Raw genomic sequence first — 18955 nt, 5'->3', positions numbered from 1 at the left:
TTATTACATACAAACTTTAGTGACATACTTGATGCACAAAGCACAGTTAGCGGAGAACTCAGAAATATACTGACAGTGCCAGTACATAGACAAACAATGTTTTGAGGCCCAGTATGAGCCAGAGACAAGGTACCACACTAGTATGGAGTGTAGGGAAGTGAGGACCATAAAACTGCGTCACTAGGTGATAGTTTAAGTGCCGGAAAGTATCTAAAACTCACTCAAAGTGCAGAATTTTGCATTAAACATTAAAATTCAGCATTTTAATATGCTAGTAATGTGCAAAAACATGGCAAGATGGTCCTGTATACTTTCCTAAGTGTCGGGAATTAAAAGTGTCACAAAAAAGTTGCATAAGGGACACTATACGGAATAACTTAGCACTTTAACGGAACGGTATCGAACCGAACAACCAGACATTACCCGGAACACTAAAATATTGTTAAAAACATTGTTTCACTTATTCTGAGCTAGTCATGGTTCCCGAGCACACTAACATATTACATAAAGCATGAAACACATTAAACACAAGACTTTTGCATTTAAAACCTTCCACTAATCACCTATTTACCATTCAAATTACAATTTACCCCCCCCCCTATGATGATTTATGGCTCACTAGGGGCCCCACCATAAGATTTTTCTAAATCTTCTAAAATCCCTTCATAATCTCTTCTTGGGATTATGTAGATTGTGTTTGTACTACTTTGGACACAATAACCTTTGGATAATAAGGCTTTAGAATATTATAAGTAACTAGTCCATCCTCATCTTCACTCATCATCACAATTTTTTCTTCTTCCCTCCCTCACATAAAGCTACGGCAGAAACCCCCTTCAAACACACCACCATTTTCATTTCAATTCCATCCAATCCAAGACTATCTCAAGGTGCTAGAAGGTGAATTAGGAGGCTCGATGTTCACGGATCTTGAAGGACCACCATCACAAGCTTTTATCCACCACATTTTCTCCATTGTTCTTCCCTAGCTTTAAGCTAGTTGTAAGATCCTTATACAATCTTGTTTACTTCATATTTTAGTGGTTAATAGATGTTGTTTAATGATTATCACTAGAACACTAAAAGACTTGATCATGAATCTTGAATCATAAGATGAAATAAGATTATACATGAAGAAATACTGTTAAGATGATGTTGTTTTAAATGTGTTGATGATTACTTGTTGATTCTTGGTAATATGATGATAATCATTATATGAAACTTGTTAACTTATGATTAAAAACATGATTTAACAAGTTAAGAGGTGATTATGTGTTGGCATAAAATAATCATCTTCTTATTTAAACATGAACTTGCTAATAAAAATGATTTTCTTATAAAGTAACAAACCAAATGAACTAGTAATCTTGTAACCCAAGACTTGTGAGTGATTTTTCTAAAGAAACCAAGTTTAAAAAGATGATTCTTGGAAGATCATGATTTTTGTTAAACCTACACTATTTTAGTGGAAAGACAAGTAAATAAACCCTCGAGAAACAAGAAAATGCTATGGATAAACATTTTTGTAAATTATGTTTACAAGTTGTAAACACCAAATCTTTTCAAGAATGAGATTTTAAATGAAGTAGACACACTTTGGAAGGTAACTAAACCCACTAAACACTTTACCAAGATACTACGCATTTTTGTGAAAGATCAAGTTCATGTTGTGTTGTAATATATATAGTATTTGCACTTGGTAAGTGTAATATTGTTTAGTGAATAATTGTTGATTGTTTGAATGATTTTTGGATAAGAAAATGATATGTTAAATAGCATGGACACCTCCATTTACAAAGGAAACTATGGCGAAATTTTTCTAAAATTCCAACACTTAGAAAATATTTTCTAACAAGTGTTTACTAGTGTATTTTAAACTATATACTTTGCCATAGATTTTTGTAACATAAATACAAAGTATCGGAGGTTGGTTTTTGTAAATAAGATGAGTAAATATATATTTAGAATATATATTTTATACTAAGACACTTGTGTGAATATTTGTTTACTTTGTGGAATAGTTATATTTTTTAGGGTAAAATAATATAACTTACAAATACCATGAAATTACAAGCCCAAAATAATACCAAAAATCTCACGGAATAAATATTTAAGTTACACATTGGATATTGTGAAACCGAACGCAAAAGCGTAACTTATGAAATATTCCGGAAAATACTCTTACACATATATTTTTGGTAAATATTATTTTGGAAACTAAAGAAGTGAAAATATATTATTTTTGGGAAAATATATATATTTTGGAATACATTATTTTTGGCAAATAAGTTATATATTTTCTAAGTGGGACTTAAAAATATATTATTTTGGAACTACAAATATACATGTATAAATACCCCCATCCTTGGGAAGGAAATACGAAGTTAAAATACATGAGAAGTATTAATGCGAAATATTGTTTAATCAATTATTCCAGAACAAAATATAATTTAAAATTAAAATAATTATTTTAACAAATAATTATAACTTGGAATAATATTCGGAGACACAAGAAACGCAACTCAAAAACATTAAACTCTAAGCCAAGGCACGGCCCGTTCGTCTAATAGACATTAGTACGTTGTAGGTTGTCGTGTAGCTGACAGAGTTGAGTTGACGATACTGAAGACGCACTACAGTGAGTTCATGTCCCCCTTTTCCTTAAACTATTTTTTTACTTACTTCGGGGGTGAAATACATGTTACAAAGGGATATTTACAATACTATTGGTATGATTAGCCTAGGAAAGAACCATAGATCATGTGATAGGGTAGGCGGATACTTGGGACCATTAACCCTCGTATCAGGACCGAGGGGCATGAGTGATAGATCTATTTGGGTGTAGCGAGCCCACACCTATGAGGCCGGGGTGGCCCATAGTGGTGACTATGTCTTCCAGCCGGAAGCCCGGTACAACTTTGCTAGGTTTGAGTCTTCCTATACCGTCACACATATCAGTGGCCTTGCAAACCATTGGTGATCTTTTCCTTGTTTGCAATCATACCGGGACATACATACATTGTTTACAAAGGTTTATACATACTCATTTACACATGAACTCGCTCAACTTTTGTTGATTTTTTAAACTACATGTATTTCAGGGAACTAGTGGATCTGGAAGGGTATGCATGTGTCGTCAAGCTGCGTTTAAATAAAAAGATGTTGTCCAAGTTTGTTGAGTTTAAAGGGTGTATCCCTTTCCTAGACGGGATACATAATTCTAAACTCAGGTTTTCTTTACGTACTTTTGTTAAGACTTGTGAACTCGTTTAAAAACGTCATGGTTTGTAACTTAATTCAGTACTGATGTTTTCAAACAATGGTATTGTGGTAGTTTCTAAACTTTATTAATGGATAAACATCTTGTGTTTTTATCATATAGCATTGTTGTGATTAATTGCTATGGTATTAAGAAGTCACACCAAAATAACCACGCTTCCGCAAAAGTCAGGGTGTGACAGCTTGGTATCAGAGCTTCGATCATAGCGAAGTAGGATTCTTTCTCGAGTCTAGACTATGATCATCAAGGCTCTCACGAAAACATTTTTACATTGCATACACAAAACGTCCAGATCCAGGGAACAAACATTTTTACAAACAAAAGGTACAAATACACATTTTCAAAACTCATATTTATAATTCAGTCTTAGAGGCTGGGGATGGTTCAGCCTTAGAGACTGAGGGAGGTTCAGCCTTAGAGGCTGGGGAAATTGAGTCTTAGAGACCGGGGGATTCAGTCTTAGAGACTGGGGAGGTTTAGTCTTAAAGACTGGGGAGGTTTAGTCTTAGAGACTGGGGAAATTTAGTCTTAGAGACTGGGAGGTTTTTTCTTAGAGACCAGGGAGTTAGTCTTAGAGACTGGAAGGTTTGGTCTTAGAGACCAGGGATTTAGTCTGAGAGACTAGGGAGTTCAGTCTAAGAGACTGGGTGGGATAGTCTGGGGAAGACTAGGATGACTACTTGCTTACATTGTCATTACTTACATGCTTATTTGCTAATTGTCGATATATGTGCATATGTGTGATTGTTTTGTCACAGACACCATGTCATCATCCTCCGAGAGTGGAGTGTCAGACACCATAGACCCGATAGCTATAGTATCAAATGACGGGATCCTTCCAGAGGGCGAGGTTTACACTTCAGATACTACGAGCAGTGACGACGATGACTTCCAGCCCTTCGCCTTGCCGGATTTCAGAGATGATTTACCTTTAGCTGATGGTTTCCATGATGGGGATCTACCTCTCATTCAGATCCCTGCTCCTTTTCCGCTGGCGGCATTTCCTTTGGAGGATTTTCCTCTTGACGATATGTCCGACGATGACGTCGATCTCTTCATCGAGGGTCCCCCTGAGGACGACCAGGATGGCGGGGCTCCAATTGATGATGATGTTGCTATTCCTGTTGATGAGATTCCTGTTGTCGATGTCATTCTACCTGTCGAGGTTCCTGTTGTGGAGGTTTTATCTGGCCAGTCTGGTCACAATTCGTTTAAGTCCGTGTCGTCTTCTACTCTTCATGCACTAGGATTACAGCGGTATCCCTCAGACACTGATTCTGATACTGCGATGTCTGCAGCGCCTGATTCGCCGCATGATTTTGAGTTCGACGATGAGTTCGACCCTGATTTTCCGCACGACCATGATCCAGACCATGAGGTCGAGTTTATCCCCGAGGAGCAGCATGTCGAGGCACCTGTTTTTCCTGATGATCAGCACCTTGATATACCCGCTGATCATGAGCTTGCTCCGGCTGATCCAGAGCCTGAGATTGCACCAGAGCCCATTCTTGCACTCGACCTTTTACCTGTGCACGACCCTATTCCTGTTGATGTTCCAGTCGTTGCACCACCAGTTGTTGATGTTCCAGCTGTGGCACCTCTGCCTGACCCTATAACTGTGTTTGTTGACCATGCACCATTTGCTACACACGTTGACCCTAGATATGCTCACACCCGTAATGGGTGGATTGAGGATGACGACGACTATCCTCCTTTTGTTCGACCAGTTACTCCCCATTTTGCACCTGTTCAGGTACCCGTTGATGTCCCACAGTTTTACCCTCACGTGTCAGACGTTCACCGCATGGATTTACCCGTCACTTTCCTTCAGGACATTCCACTTCCCCGTCCAGGGGAAGGACCTTCTAGTCAGCAGCACGATCACATACCACCTGTGTCATCAGCCTTCCAGTTTATGCCCCCATTTGCTACACACGCTGCTTCTTCTTCAGCACCCACAGGCGAGCCATTTATGTGGTCTTTGCCCAACGTCATGCCTTTATCGGATCCGTACCATCCCTTTTACGTTGGGTATGTTGGATTTATATGTACGGGTTCGATAAGTCAACGCTGCTGACCGAGCTATGACCCGTAAGAGTTACACCTTGGGCAACGAACATTAAATCCACTTAACTTGGTTAACTGGTGACCACGAACAATTAACGGAATGAAATATATAATTATCTAGAATAATTATATATCCTCGAGAAACGGGATTTATTATTTATACGGGTTATAAATAATATAACGTTTAATTACTTATTTAATTAAACTTTGTTTTTCGGGCTTCGTATCGTGTTTGGGCTTGAACTTATCATATTGGGCTTCGGGGCCTAAAAGATGATTAGTACGGTTATTGTAGTTAACCAAAATATATATTAGTATATATATTAACTAAATAATTTTTTCTTTATGGCATATGTATTCTATACTGCCGTCAAAACAAGAAAAAAAAAAGAATATAGAACAACAACAACAACAGCCGTAAACCTACAAAAGGTTTTTTTTTCTTTTGCGATTAAACTCCAAAAGAAAAAGTTTTTTTTTGTTTGTGTGGTTCTGTCAAATAAAGTGCCGCCATCGTGTTCCAGTGCCGCCACGAGATGCCTCGTTTTTTGTTTGTGTTCGTGTCTAGCACTCGTTCGTTGTACCTCGGTGTCTCACACGGTTAATTATTAACCACAAGGGTATAATTTTCTCATCGGTAGATTAATTATTTTATGTTTCGTATTTGCATGTTTGTAACCATGATCCTGTTTGGTTCACTTTTGGTGTCGATTATTATATTTATTCACTTTTGGTGTCAAACCCGTTTTGATTAAAAGTAAAATTGACACCACTAAATCCCAACAGTGGTATCAGAGCCACGCTTACAACATGCAAATCGGAACCGGTCCTTTTAACCGGTTATAGATCTCAAACTTTAACTTGTTTAAAGTTTCAGATCTAAATATTTCTTGGGCAAAAAGTTATTTGGTCAAAAGTTTTATTTATTTTATTTGACCAAAAGATTGTCCACTTTAATATGATTGTGTTGAATATGTAAATCTGGCCGACCTTGTACTTGTATTATTGTTGTTTTGTTTTTGTTTTATGGTTTTTGGCCCACTTTGTGGCTCAAAGTTGTAATAGATTAGGGTTTCAATTTTATTATATTATTATTATAATGTTGAAGACCCGAAGACAAAACTGAAGACGTTACAGGAATCAAGGAGGTGCTAAAGACAACTAGATGCACTAGGTCCATCCTTGTGGTTGTTGTTACCCCGTGACCCAGTTTGGCCTTGCTATTTGGCTCTAGCAAGATCAAACAAAATGGCCTAAAGATTTACATATTTATTTTTGCTATTATGGTTGCTTTTATCATATAAATTGTTATATTACAACCAACCTAATACCAAACTTTTAAAAGGTGTTTTAAAATGTTCACAATCAATTATAACAAGTTCTAAATTGATTTTTACAACTTGTAAATATTTGTTATAAAACAAATAGTTTATTTTAAAATAATTAATAACCATTAGAATTTTTTGAAATTTAACAAATTTTTAACTTTCTAAAACTCATAACTTAATAGTTTTAAAACTATTAACTTTAAATGGTTATACAAGTCGCGACAAACTTAGTTTTAATAGGTTATTTAAATTTAAGTGTCCTAAGAGATGAAAGGGTTCATCAAGATGTCACGACTAAATATATACTAAAATTGGCTCCTACGACCCTATTTGGTAAATATTAAATTAACCCATAATTAAAATCAATAGTCTATGCCATCCTATCACAAGCTACACTTGGAACGTAAAAGCGAACCATCAGTGTTTGGAGCCACAGCACCACACTTGATGTCTAGCATATCCTTCCATGGTGCAAGGGTTTCGTTGATACATCCGGCCCTTCCACAAGTACCTCTTTTAGGACGACTATTACTTTTTCTTTTCTCACCACATGCTCCAGCTGTCTCGAAAGTAGAAAGTCGGCATAGATGAGGCTAAACGTATCAATGCATAGACAAGAGTAGTCTTAGCGGCCTCATACTCGAGAGTTGTGCAATTCTCACAATTGACACTCGTTGTCAGTCTGCCAAGTCACTTACTAAAGTGCATGCCACAGCTGCCTTTACTACTGACATAGCCAGATTCTCATTCCTTGTTCTAATTACTGTAATGGGTCATTAATTAAATAAGGAAATATACATCGAAAATACTAATTAAAATCTCTTTGCTTATGTAACAGATGTCTAATGAAAACAACTCCTTCGTTCTCAAGTCTATACTTGAAAAGGAAAAACTGAATAACACAAACTTTCTCGAATGGCATCGCAATCTGAGAATTGTTCTCAAGATGGCGAAAAAGCTATATATCTTAGATGGCCCAGTCCCTACCGAGCCTGAAAGTAACACTACTGCTGCTCGTAAGGCATTGGAAAAGCATAACGAGGATGCCATTGAGGTAGCATGCCTTATGCAAGCCACCATGTCTCCTGAACTTCAGAAGAACATGGAAGATAAAGATGCTTATGACATGATCCAGCAACTGAATGGCATGTTTCAGAAACAAGCCCGACAGGAGCGATATGACACCATGAAGCAGCTTATAAGCTGTAAAATGCAAGGATGAATGGCAACAATTACCATAAGTCTTGATCGAGAACAATAATAATTGAACACCATATGAGAATGAACTTAATCCATGTCTCATTGATTCAATTAATGTCTTTTACAGAAAGGATGAATGGCAACAATTACCATAAGTCTATTGTCTTGCAATAGTAAGTTGTTACTAATGACAATGTGTTTTGGTTAATGACTTTAAAGTGTCATACCTTGTTGGGGGCAACCATGTGCAGCTAGAGCACCGCTGACTGTCTGCGTTGAGGATTTTATCGAATGCTGTCCAAGTGGGAGATTGTTGGATTTATATGTACGGGTTCGATAAGTCAACGCTGCTGACCGAGCTATGACCCGTAAGAGTTACACCTTGGGCAACGAACATTAAATCCACTTAACTTGGTTAACTGGTGACCACGAACAATTAACGGAATGAAATATATAATTATCTAGAATAATTATATATCCTCGAGAAACGGGATTTATTATTTATACGGGTTATAAATAATATAATGTTTAATTACTTATTTAATTAAACTTTGTTTTTCGGGCTTCGTATCGTGTTTGGGCTTGAACTTATCATATTGGGCTTCGGGGCCTAAAAGATGATTAGTACGGTTATTGTAGTTAACCTAAATATATATTAGTATATATATTAACTAAATAATTTTTTCTTTGTGGCATATGTATTCTATACTGCCGTCAAAACAAGAAAAAAAAGAATCACCACCTTTTGGTGATTTAGAACAACAACAACAACAGCCGTCAACCTACAAAAGGGTTTTTTTTTTCTTTTGCGATTAAACTACAAAAGAAAAAGTTTTTTTTTTGTTTGTGTGGTTCTGTCAAATAAAGTGCCGCCATCGTGTTCCGGTGCCGCCACGAGATGCCTCGTTTTTTGTTCGTGTTCGTGTCTAGCACTCGTTCGTTGTACCTCGGTGTCTCACACGGTTAATTATTAACCACAAGGGTATAATTTTCTCATCGGTAGATTAATTATTTTATGTTTTGTATTTGCATGTTTGTAACCATGATCCTGTTCGGTTCACTTTTGGTGTCGATTATTATATTTATTCCGCTGCGTTTTATTAATTATATATTTAGTTAATAAAATATGTCAAACCCATTTTGATTAAAAGTAAAATTGACACCACTAAATCCCAACAGGGTACTCTACGGATGATATACATTTATCCTTGCAGTTACATCAGGATATGTTGAGTCGGAGAGTCGCCGAGCTAGAGAGGATCCCGCGTCCTCCACCTAGTGCTGGTCCGTCACAGTCTGTTTTCCCATCTGCTCCACTATTTCCTTATCCGGATTTCGGCATCCGATTTTTGACCATGGAGCAGCAGATTGCTTGTTTGTTGCAGCTTGTTCATACGCTCGAGGAGGAGCTAGCGCGTATGCGCCGTTTGCTTTTCATTCCTCCACCTCCTCCTCCTCCCCCATCAGCTTAAGGTTTTTGGTTTGATGCAGGTATCATGCTTTTGATGAGAGTTCAGCTATTGAGCCTGATTGCACAGCATTTTGGAGACCACATTATGACTTTTGACATTTGTCTTTTGGTTATTGTAGATTGTAGACGATTCAGACGAGGGTGATGTGACCCTTGGTCTCTTTTGATGTACGATACATTTGTAAAACTTGTAAACTATACTTGTGGTCTTGTTATATGATAGCTTAATTGTGGCCTTCTCATTACATGCGTTGTTGGATTATTTGTTTTGTGTTATGACATGGGATGTTATGTGTTGTAGGATCGTGAAACGACCTTAACGAGTCGATCAGAAGAGGTCTTAGACTGAATCAGAGGCGGAATTCATTGATTCAGACTTTGTTTAGCTTGTAAAACACCAGAATCACAATTAACTGTCTCTTGTATTGATTAGAACTCGATTACAGACACAGAGACACTTCGACGGAGCTTCGCCGTCGGAAACAAGAATCATACCACTGATTTCTCTTGAGGAGGATATATATAGGCATGTGATTCCGCTTGAAACAGTTTCAAGCGGAATCACTTGTTCAAGCGAAACCCCACATAAGAACTAATTCACTTGATTTCGCTTGAAATTACCATGTGTCATTTTCAAGCGGAATCACCTATAAAAATACATATTTCCTCGTTTTTCGTGCCCTAATCTATCAGTTCTTATCTAAGACTCGAACGAAGATGAAGTCGGCAGACAACTGCACCAACAGACTCCCCCTTGAATGTTGACGGAATCTTCAGTGAGAGTCTTCAACATGACGACTCTTCAATCTTGATCGGTCTGCATGAATGATGTTCCAGGATCTATCTCTTTGGCTCTAACATCGTCAGACTCCCCCTCTCATCAAGCTGGGGTATTCTGTCTGGAATTAGCTATCACCTTGAGAATGCATCCTGAATTTTTTCTCTGATTAAGCTCTTCACAGGTTCTGAATTTCATCCTCGCTTTCCGTAGCAACAGGATCAGAAACCTTTCTATCACCTACACACATCTTAACCACTCATAAACAAATTTTCTCATTTAAAAACTTATCAAAATTTGAAACATTCTAAATTCCGATTCAAATTAATGAATCATCTTAAACATTTCAAAATTTCCAACTTAAACATTCTTTTCCAAACCATCTGTAACACCCCGTGTTACCGAATGTCAAAGTCAAAGTCAAAGTCAAAGTCAAAGTCAAGTTTGACTTCTTTGACTGTAATTAGTCTATTCTATGTTTTATTATTTGTATTATGTGGAGTAAGTGTTGTCAATCAAAGTAATCAAACGAATCGAATGTTTAATCGACGCAAAACGCTTTACGACTGTGAATAGTAGGAAGTAACAATGCGATAAAGTCAATCAATCAATAATCAAGCTAATCAAATCATCAATCGAATTCGAAACTCGAATTATGCGAATTTGGTGTTATATTATGTGTGTGTGTGCCTTACGTGTTACCTGTGCGTGCTTACTTTATGTTATGTGTGGTGATCAATCGAAACGAAACTCGAAACTCAATCGAACTCAATCAAAATCGAATTATGATGAATGGTAGCGGAAGGATAGTGTGAAATATAGATGCTTGTATGTAGATATAGTGGTTGGGACTAAAAGTAATTTGAATAGGAAACTCTATCGTATTCGTATCGTCTTCAATCGGAATCGAAATACCAGAAATCGTCGCACCGAACACTCAAAGCCGGCTGTGGATCGATCAGGCTCCTAGCCGATCGAACAGCCCAGCCGATCGGACGGACTGTCCGATCGAGCAGGCTGTCCGATCGGGATGCCTGGCCGATCGGCCAGCTCTTTCCCCTTTTGGAAGCCTATAAATAGGCCTGTCATTTTCATTCTTTCCACTTTTGGAAACCCTCTGACCGACCAGCTCGTGTTCTTCACTATTTCTCAGATTTCTCTCAATCCCGGTAAGATTTCATCCTAAATCTTGTACTTTCTTGATCTATACACACTCCTACACCTTTCTATCTTTCAAATCTTGGTTTCTAACCGTGAAATCATCAAGATCTAAGTATTATAGGATGATGTCATCATGGTGTTCTTCAAGAACTTCATGTATTGGCTCCCACCAAGAATCACTTGGATCTAGCCGATTTCCACATAAAAAAACTAAGATCTATCACAGATCTGAACATTTACATGACGTGAAGGATTGAAAGAAGGATTTCCAACTTTCTTTCAACTCTTTTACACTCAATGCCTTCAAACCAGTAGGAACGGAACTTGAGCCAACTCATTCTAATGGTTGTGTGGTTCAAGATTCGGATTCTATCTACGAGGTTCACCGATTTTGGGTTAAAATGTTAAACTACCATTCCGAAACGCTCACCGGCCGAACTTGGGTGATTCCTGTCCGAGCAGGGGAAACAAGTAAGAACGAAGGTTCCATGGTTCAACTCGTTTGTCAAAACACCTCGATATAACGTCAAACAACCAGTACAGCCAAGTATTAGACGAACAGGCCGACCAGGTCAGAATGCTGACTGATCGAACAGGGTGTTCGAACGAACACCCCAACCGATCGGACATGTCAGCCGATCGGCTAGAACATAGCCCCACACTTTGACAAATTCATGAAGTCTAGTATTGAACGAAGTGCTGTTCGATCGAACTACGGTTTGGGTTGAATTACTCTTCGGATCATGAGATACTATGCTTCAACACATAATCGATTTTTCAACTCGTTCGACGTATTGGAGTGTCACCCGATCAAACATGTTGTCCGATCAGGTGACATCCTGCTGAGGACTTACTACTGAAGTGTCTAACCGATCGGTTAAGCCGGCCGATCGAACGGCCTGTTCGATCGATTGACCTGAAAGGTAAGAACACTTCAATGTTCTCAAATACTACAATGAAAACCTCAAAAGGACAAGCCATCATACACAAACTCATCCTACTCAAAGGAAGAAACAATCCACTCGAACAGTCCAACCGATCGAGCCTACCGTCCGATCGAACAGGCTGTCCGAACGGACTGTCTAACCGAACGAACAACCCGTTCGATCGAACCTACAGTTCGATCGACCAGGCTGTTCGACCCATCATCACTTGTTTCCATTTAACGCGTTACTCATCGTTATGCTATCGAACTAATCAGGCTAACCCTACTCTCAAGCGCTCCCTTCAATCCATCAATCAATCGCTGTGAGTATACTCGAACCCTTTTTGCTTTAGCACTTTTGGGTGTTACATACGTTACTTATCTAAAATCACAATCGAACACACTACTCAATTATTTAAACGCTAACCGTTCTGCATGTATTACGTGACTAAATGAATGCTTGTTGTTATATTTACACATGGAATGTTGTCTACCTGCCTTAACGACGTAGTACTATAGTTTGGACTCAGCACCCGTTCACACGGGGGTTGTTAAGGACAATTACTTGCATGGATTACGGTGGTAATCATGTATTGCGAACTGCCTCGGGCAGTCAACCCGCAGTCATTAGTATCGATAGATCCATGTCGATAATTAACATGCTTCGTTTTCCTCTGTGTACGTGCTGGTTATGCGTAAACTATTTCGAACTCTATATGCTATTACCAAACTTGTATGCTCACCTTTACATTTTATGTATTGACTTTATTTTAACGTATGTGACAGGCAATTAGGATGCTTATCTGCTAGGAAGGCGAGCTTAGAATAAGCGTCTAGAGCATAGTTGTCTGTAGATCTTGCAGATCGAGTCTCTAGAAGCATTTTGTCAATATTTATATTTGAATCTAAGTTGTCGGAACAGAACATTTGACTAGTTGTTATCTGTAATAATTTATTTTACTATTTGGGATACGGTATGGGACGTATTAATTAAACTAAATAGTAATGATAGTTGTTGTGGAAACTTCTGGACAATATGTTTCGCTCAGTGCCATGCCCCGATGATTCCGCCATCTGTTGGGGTGTGATAGATTGGTATCAGAGCCATAACTATAGGGAATTAGGCTAGACACGACCTAGTCCGGGTCGCTGTCTTAGAGACCTAGACTATAGTTAGGAACCAGCAGACCAAGCTTATGTGCTATACCAAGCTATTTCTCGCTATCACTGCACTCGAATTTTCAAATAGAATCAAGCGATTTAGCCAGGACTAGGTGTGAAAACCGCAAACTCTCGACTAAATTGCTTGGTCAATGCTGATTTTATCAATTTATCAATGATTTCTTCGTTAATCTCTCAAAAACGAACGAGGAGAATTATACCAAATCAGGAGTGAAATCCATATTTTGATGAATAATCTCCTCAATTTTACTACAACAAGGAAGAAGTTGCTAAGCTAGGGGTGAAACCCTAACCTTGACAACTTGTTCCCGATTTTGTTTTTCTCACCAAAGCCTCGACGGACTCCAACGACCTGAACTCACAAGTATGACCTAGGGAATACGTGTTGAATGCCCAAGAATCGAGGCAGCAACGCGAACCCGAAAGTCAAAAAGTGACGACAAGTCCACTACGAATAGTCGAATCGCTTTGGGTAGTCGATGTCTAGTAGCCGCAGACAATCTATCCCTCGATTTTATGTGTTTCGATTCTGAGCTCGCAACTGCCAACTCTGATAACTCGTTGATTTTATGTGTTTTAAGTGAACTTGTCTGTGTACGTGTTTTAATTTTGAAAATAATTCAATTTTCGCTATCACTTCAATCGACGCACACGACTCGTATTGCTATTCTATCTCAAGACGCTAACAAGTCGCTGCAATTTTAGACAATATTATGCCACGATTATACTATACTACTCGACACGCTATACGACTATACGATGCTACTCGATATGCTATATGCAATTGCTATATTCGAACGACACGCGAACTTGGAAGGATAGGTTTCTGTATTCTGACCGTATATGTGATTAAATGCGTTTGTGTTTATGTGTTTATGTGCTACTGGCTTCTGTACCCTATGTGTTTATGTGCTACTGTGCTTCTGTGCCCTATGTGTTTATGTGCTTCTGTGATTACGTGATTTTCGTGCCTATATGTTTATGTGATTCATGCTTTATCGTGTTCCTGAGCTTTAGTAAGTAGTAGACGTGTGAGGTGAGATTCGATTTGTTGTGTCTGAGACCTACGACAATGTCTGTTGTAGACCATGTCGTCATCTGGACACCGAACCCCTCTTACCCGCCAAGAAAAGAGAGACAAGCGTTTCGCTGCTATCATCGCCAAGCAAGTGGCAAAAGCTGTGAGCGAGGTGTATGAAAACGTCAGCAAATCGTCTGAGGAGTCGCGAACCGAAGCTCCTAAAGACGCTAACAAAACTGTTTTCAGCTTCAAACAGTTTAAGGCATGTGGACCAAAAGAGTTTACCGGAGAAGATGGCCTTACCGCCATGTTTCAATGGTTGGATTCGATTGAAGTCACTCTGCGCCAAAGCGGCTGTCCTGAAAATCACCGCACCCTAAATGCGACCGGCGTCTTCCAGTCCCGAGCTCTAGAATGGTGGACGGCCGAACGAAACAAACGCGGGAATGTTGCAGCTTATGAGCTGACTTGGGAAGAGCTTAAAGCCATTATGATGGACGAATTCTGCCCTCCCCATGAACGCCAAAAGCTGAAGGACGAGTTTTGGAACATCAAGCAGAAGGACGGAGACAACGCTGCTTTAACTGCTCGCTTCAAGCAGCTTAGCATTATCTGTCCCGATCAAGTCAAGACGCCAGACATGGCCATCATGAAGTACATTCGAGCTCTACCTGATTGTGTTGCCGACTTTGATCACGCCGCCAAGACATCATCAATCGAGGAGACCTACTTGCTTGTCGCCGAGATCAATGATAAGCGAGTAAAATCTGGTTTCTGGGATAAGCCCTCCAAGTCTCTGCATCAAGCTACTACTGCACCGACCGCCGACTCCACTACTCAGGCATCCAAGTCATCACGCCGAAAGAAGAAGCACAACAACAACAGCTCTAGCAACAAGAACTTTGCTGTCACAACAACTTCTGCCCCTCTGCAAGCCGTACCGGCTCAGCAGCAGTCGCATCACCGACCAGCTCCAGTGACCAATGCACCGCCAGCAAAGCGTGCTTACGCAGGTCCCCACCTGCTCTGCCCAACATGCTCATATCATCATCCGGTGGGAATCGCCTGTCGTTCTGCGCTCACTGCAATCTCTACGGTCATTTCACTTCGAACTGTCACTATGGTCCCCGAAACACCGCAGCTCCTGACGCCGCTCATCAAGCTCTACTCCCAGCCCCTCAAGGCCAACCCGCAGCTCAAGCACCCGCGGTCAATGCTCGAGTCTGCTTTGCATGTGGTGATCCTAACCATTTTGCAAACATGTGCCCGAACAGGGTGGTGAAACAAGAGCCCCAACAGCAGCAACAGCAGCCACAGCAGCAGCAGCAGCAACAAGCAGCCCGTGCCAGAACCTTCAACATCAATGCTCGTCAGGCCCAGGCTGACAACAACGTGGTTAATGGTACGTTCCTTGTGAATGGTATTTATGCATCATGTTTATTTGATACTGGAGCCGATAACTGCCTTGTGTCGTTTGAATTTGAGAAGCTCCTTAGTCGTAAGCGCTCTTATCTCCCCTCGTCATTCAAAGTTGAAATTGCTACTGGAAGAACTGTCGCTGTTAATTCTGTTCTTTGTGATTGTACTCTCGAGCTCAACAATCACATCTTCCCAATCGACCTTATTCCCATGCAACTCGGAAGCTTCGATGTCATAGTAGGCATGGACTTTCTTCACGAAAACCATGCTGAAGTTGTGTGCTTCGACAAGATGATTCGATTCTCGCTCGCAAATGGTGATTTATTATGTGTGTACGGTGAAACTTCTTCGAAAGGTCTCAAGTTCATGTCATGCATCCAAGCTAGCAAGTATCTCCACAAGGAATACAGAGCTTTCTTGGCCAACATTGTAGTAGCGGAGAAGGAAAAGAAAAAGAAGGCCGAAGTTAAAGACGTTCCAGTGGTCCGTGAATTTCCTCAGGTGTTCCCTGATAATCTTCCCGGATTATCGCCCAGTCGTGATATCGACTTCCACATCGACCTCATTCCTGGAGCTAACCCCGTAGCCAAAGCCCTTTATCGACTCGCGCCATCCGAGATGCGGGAACTCTCGAACCAACTCCAGGAGTTACTTGAAAAAGGCTTTATTCGCCCGAGCACCTCTCCTTGGGGCGCGTCAGTCTTTTTCGTTAAAAAGAAGGATGGATCGTTCAGGATGTGCATCGACGATCGGGAGTTGAATAAGTTAACCATCAAGAACCGTTGTCCTCTACCTCAAATCGATGACTTATTTGATCAGCTGCAAGGTGCCAAGTGTTTCTCGAAGATCGATCTACATTCGGGTTATCATCAATTGCGCATTCGAGAGGAAGACATACCTAAAACCGCTTTTCGAACTCGATACGGCCATTATGAATTCGTTGTTATGCCTTTTGGATTAACCAACGCACCTGCGGTTTTCATGGATCTGATGAATCGCGTGCGTAAGCCATTTCTAGACCGTTTCGTCATCGTGTTCATCGACGATGTCTTGATCTATTCCAAGTCGAAAGCCGAACATGCGCAACATCTACGTTTGGTTCTCGAACTACTCCAGGGGAATCAACTCTCTATGCCAAGTTCTCCAAGTGCGAATTCTGGCTGGAGGAGGTTCAGTTTCTGGGTCACATCGTTAATAGTCAAGGTATTCATGTCGATCCCGCGAAGATTGAAGCAGTTAAGAGCTGGATTACACCTAAGAACCCGTCCGAAGTTCGTTCTTTTCTCGGACTAGCGGGCTATTATCGACGATTTATCAAAGTATTCTCTAAAATCGCTGTGCCGCTTACCGCCCTTACTCATAAAAACAAGCCTTTTGGGGAAATGAACAAGAGTCTGCTTTTCAAGCCCTCAAGCATATGCTTTGCAATGCTCCTGTTCTCACGTTGCCTGACGGAAACCACGATTTCATTGTCTATTGTGATGCTTCCAACCTTGGTCTTGGTTGTGTTCTCATGCACCGGGACAAGGTTATAGCTTACGCATCTCGTCAGCTCAAAATCCACGAGAAGAACTATACAACCCATGATCTCGAGCTAGGCGCCGTTGTTATTGCATTGAAGATTTGGCGACACTACCTGTATGGTACCAAGTGTACGATCTTCGCCGATCACCGGAGTTTACAACACATCTTCAACCAGAAAGAACTTAACATGCGTCAACGTCGATTGGTAGAACTTCTTAACGATTACGACTGTGAGATTCGTTATCACCCAGGCAAAGCAAATGTTGTTGCCGACGCGCTCAGCAGACGGAGTTATTTGCTCAGTATTCGCAATACCCAAGCCCAGCATGATCTCGAAACCCTCATCCGCGAAGCCCAACATGCTTGCTTTAATGAACGCACTTTGAAGAAAGAGAGGATCTATCACGATGGAGCTCAGCTGGTAAGCAAAGCAAATGGGATTTTCTATTATCTGGACCGAATTTGGATCCCTAAGCGGACCGATTTGCGAAAGATCATAATGGACGAAGCCCACAAATCCCAATATTCTATTCATCCCGGTGCCGATAAAATGTACCAGGATCTTCGCTACAAGTACCGGTGGCCGGGCATGAAACGGGATATCGCTCTTTATGTTGGAAGTTGCCTGACTTGTGCAAGAGTTAAGGCTGAACATCAACAACCTTCTGGCTTACTCGAACAACCTCCAATCCCTATATGGAAGTGGGAGAGTATAGCTATGGATTTCATAACCAAACTTCCGCCCACGCCATCAGGTCACGACAGCATTTGGGTTATAGTTGATCGTCTGACCAAATCAGCCCACTTTTTGCTAATACGGGAAGACTACAAGGTGGAACGACTAGCCCGAATCTACACCGACGAGATCATTTGTAATCATGGTACGCCTCGTGACATCATTTGAAACGACCTTAACGAGTCGATCAGAAGAGGTCTTAGACTGAATCAGAGGCGGAATTCATTGATTCAGTCTTTGTTTAGCTTGTAAAACACCAGAATCACAATTAACTGTTTCTTGTATTGATCAGAACTCGATTACAGACACGGAGACACTTCGACGGAGCTTCGCCGTCGGAAACAAGAATCATACCACTGATTTCCCTTGAGGAGGATATATATAGGCATGTGATTCCGCTTGAAACAGTTTCAAGCGGAATCACTTGTTCAAGCGAAACCCCACATAAGAACTAATTCACTTGATTTCGCTTGAAATGACCATGTGTCATTTTCAAGCGGAATCACCTATAAAAACACATATTTCCTCGTTTTTCGTGCCCTAATCTATCAGTTCTTATCTAAGACTCGAACGAAGATGAAGTCCGCAAACAACTGTACCAACATGTGTTATTGTGTTGATGAATGTTATTACATACGCGTGCTCATTATACTTATTATGGCCTGACCTATACAATCTTCTTATAGAAGATGCCACCACGAAGGGAAAACTGTTTACCCACTAGTGAGGCCGAATTGCAAGCAAGGATCTCCCAAGCCATAGCGGATTACGAGGCCTCACATGCCGAAACTAGCGGAAATACCTCGAGGAACAACCCTCCAAATGGTAATGTTTAAGTCGCTTGAGACACGTTACATTACATT

At 40.4% G+C, this 18955-nt stretch overlaps 1 protein-coding gene across 1 annotated transcript; it reads left to right on the top strand.

The window, feature by feature from the left end:
- Positions 1 to 4043: 4043 nt before the first annotated feature.
- On the top strand, positions 4044 to 5357 carry LOC110888017. The gene has a single exon (XM_022135564.1). The coding sequence runs from the start codon at positions 4044 to 4046 to the stop codon at positions 5355 to 5357; it is 1314 nt and encodes a 437-aa protein (XP_021991256.1).
- The last annotated feature ends 13598 nt before the right edge of the window (positions 5358 to 18955 follow it).

Source organism: Helianthus annuus, chromosome 16 (assembly GCF_002127325.2).
Source record: "Helianthus annuus cultivar XRQ/B chromosome 16, HanXRQr2.0-SUNRISE, whole genome shotgun sequence".
NCBI lineage: Eukaryota > Viridiplantae > Streptophyta > Magnoliopsida > Asterales > Asteraceae > Helianthus > Helianthus annuus.
The sequence above is the reverse complement of the archived record's forward strand: the minus strand, read 5'-3'. Positions and strand labels throughout refer to the sequence as shown.

Coding starts and splice junctions, on each gene's coding strand:
- LOC110888017 (XM_022135564.1), top strand. CDS start 4,044: ATGTCATCATCCTCCGAGAGTGGAGTGTCAGACACCATAGACCCGATA.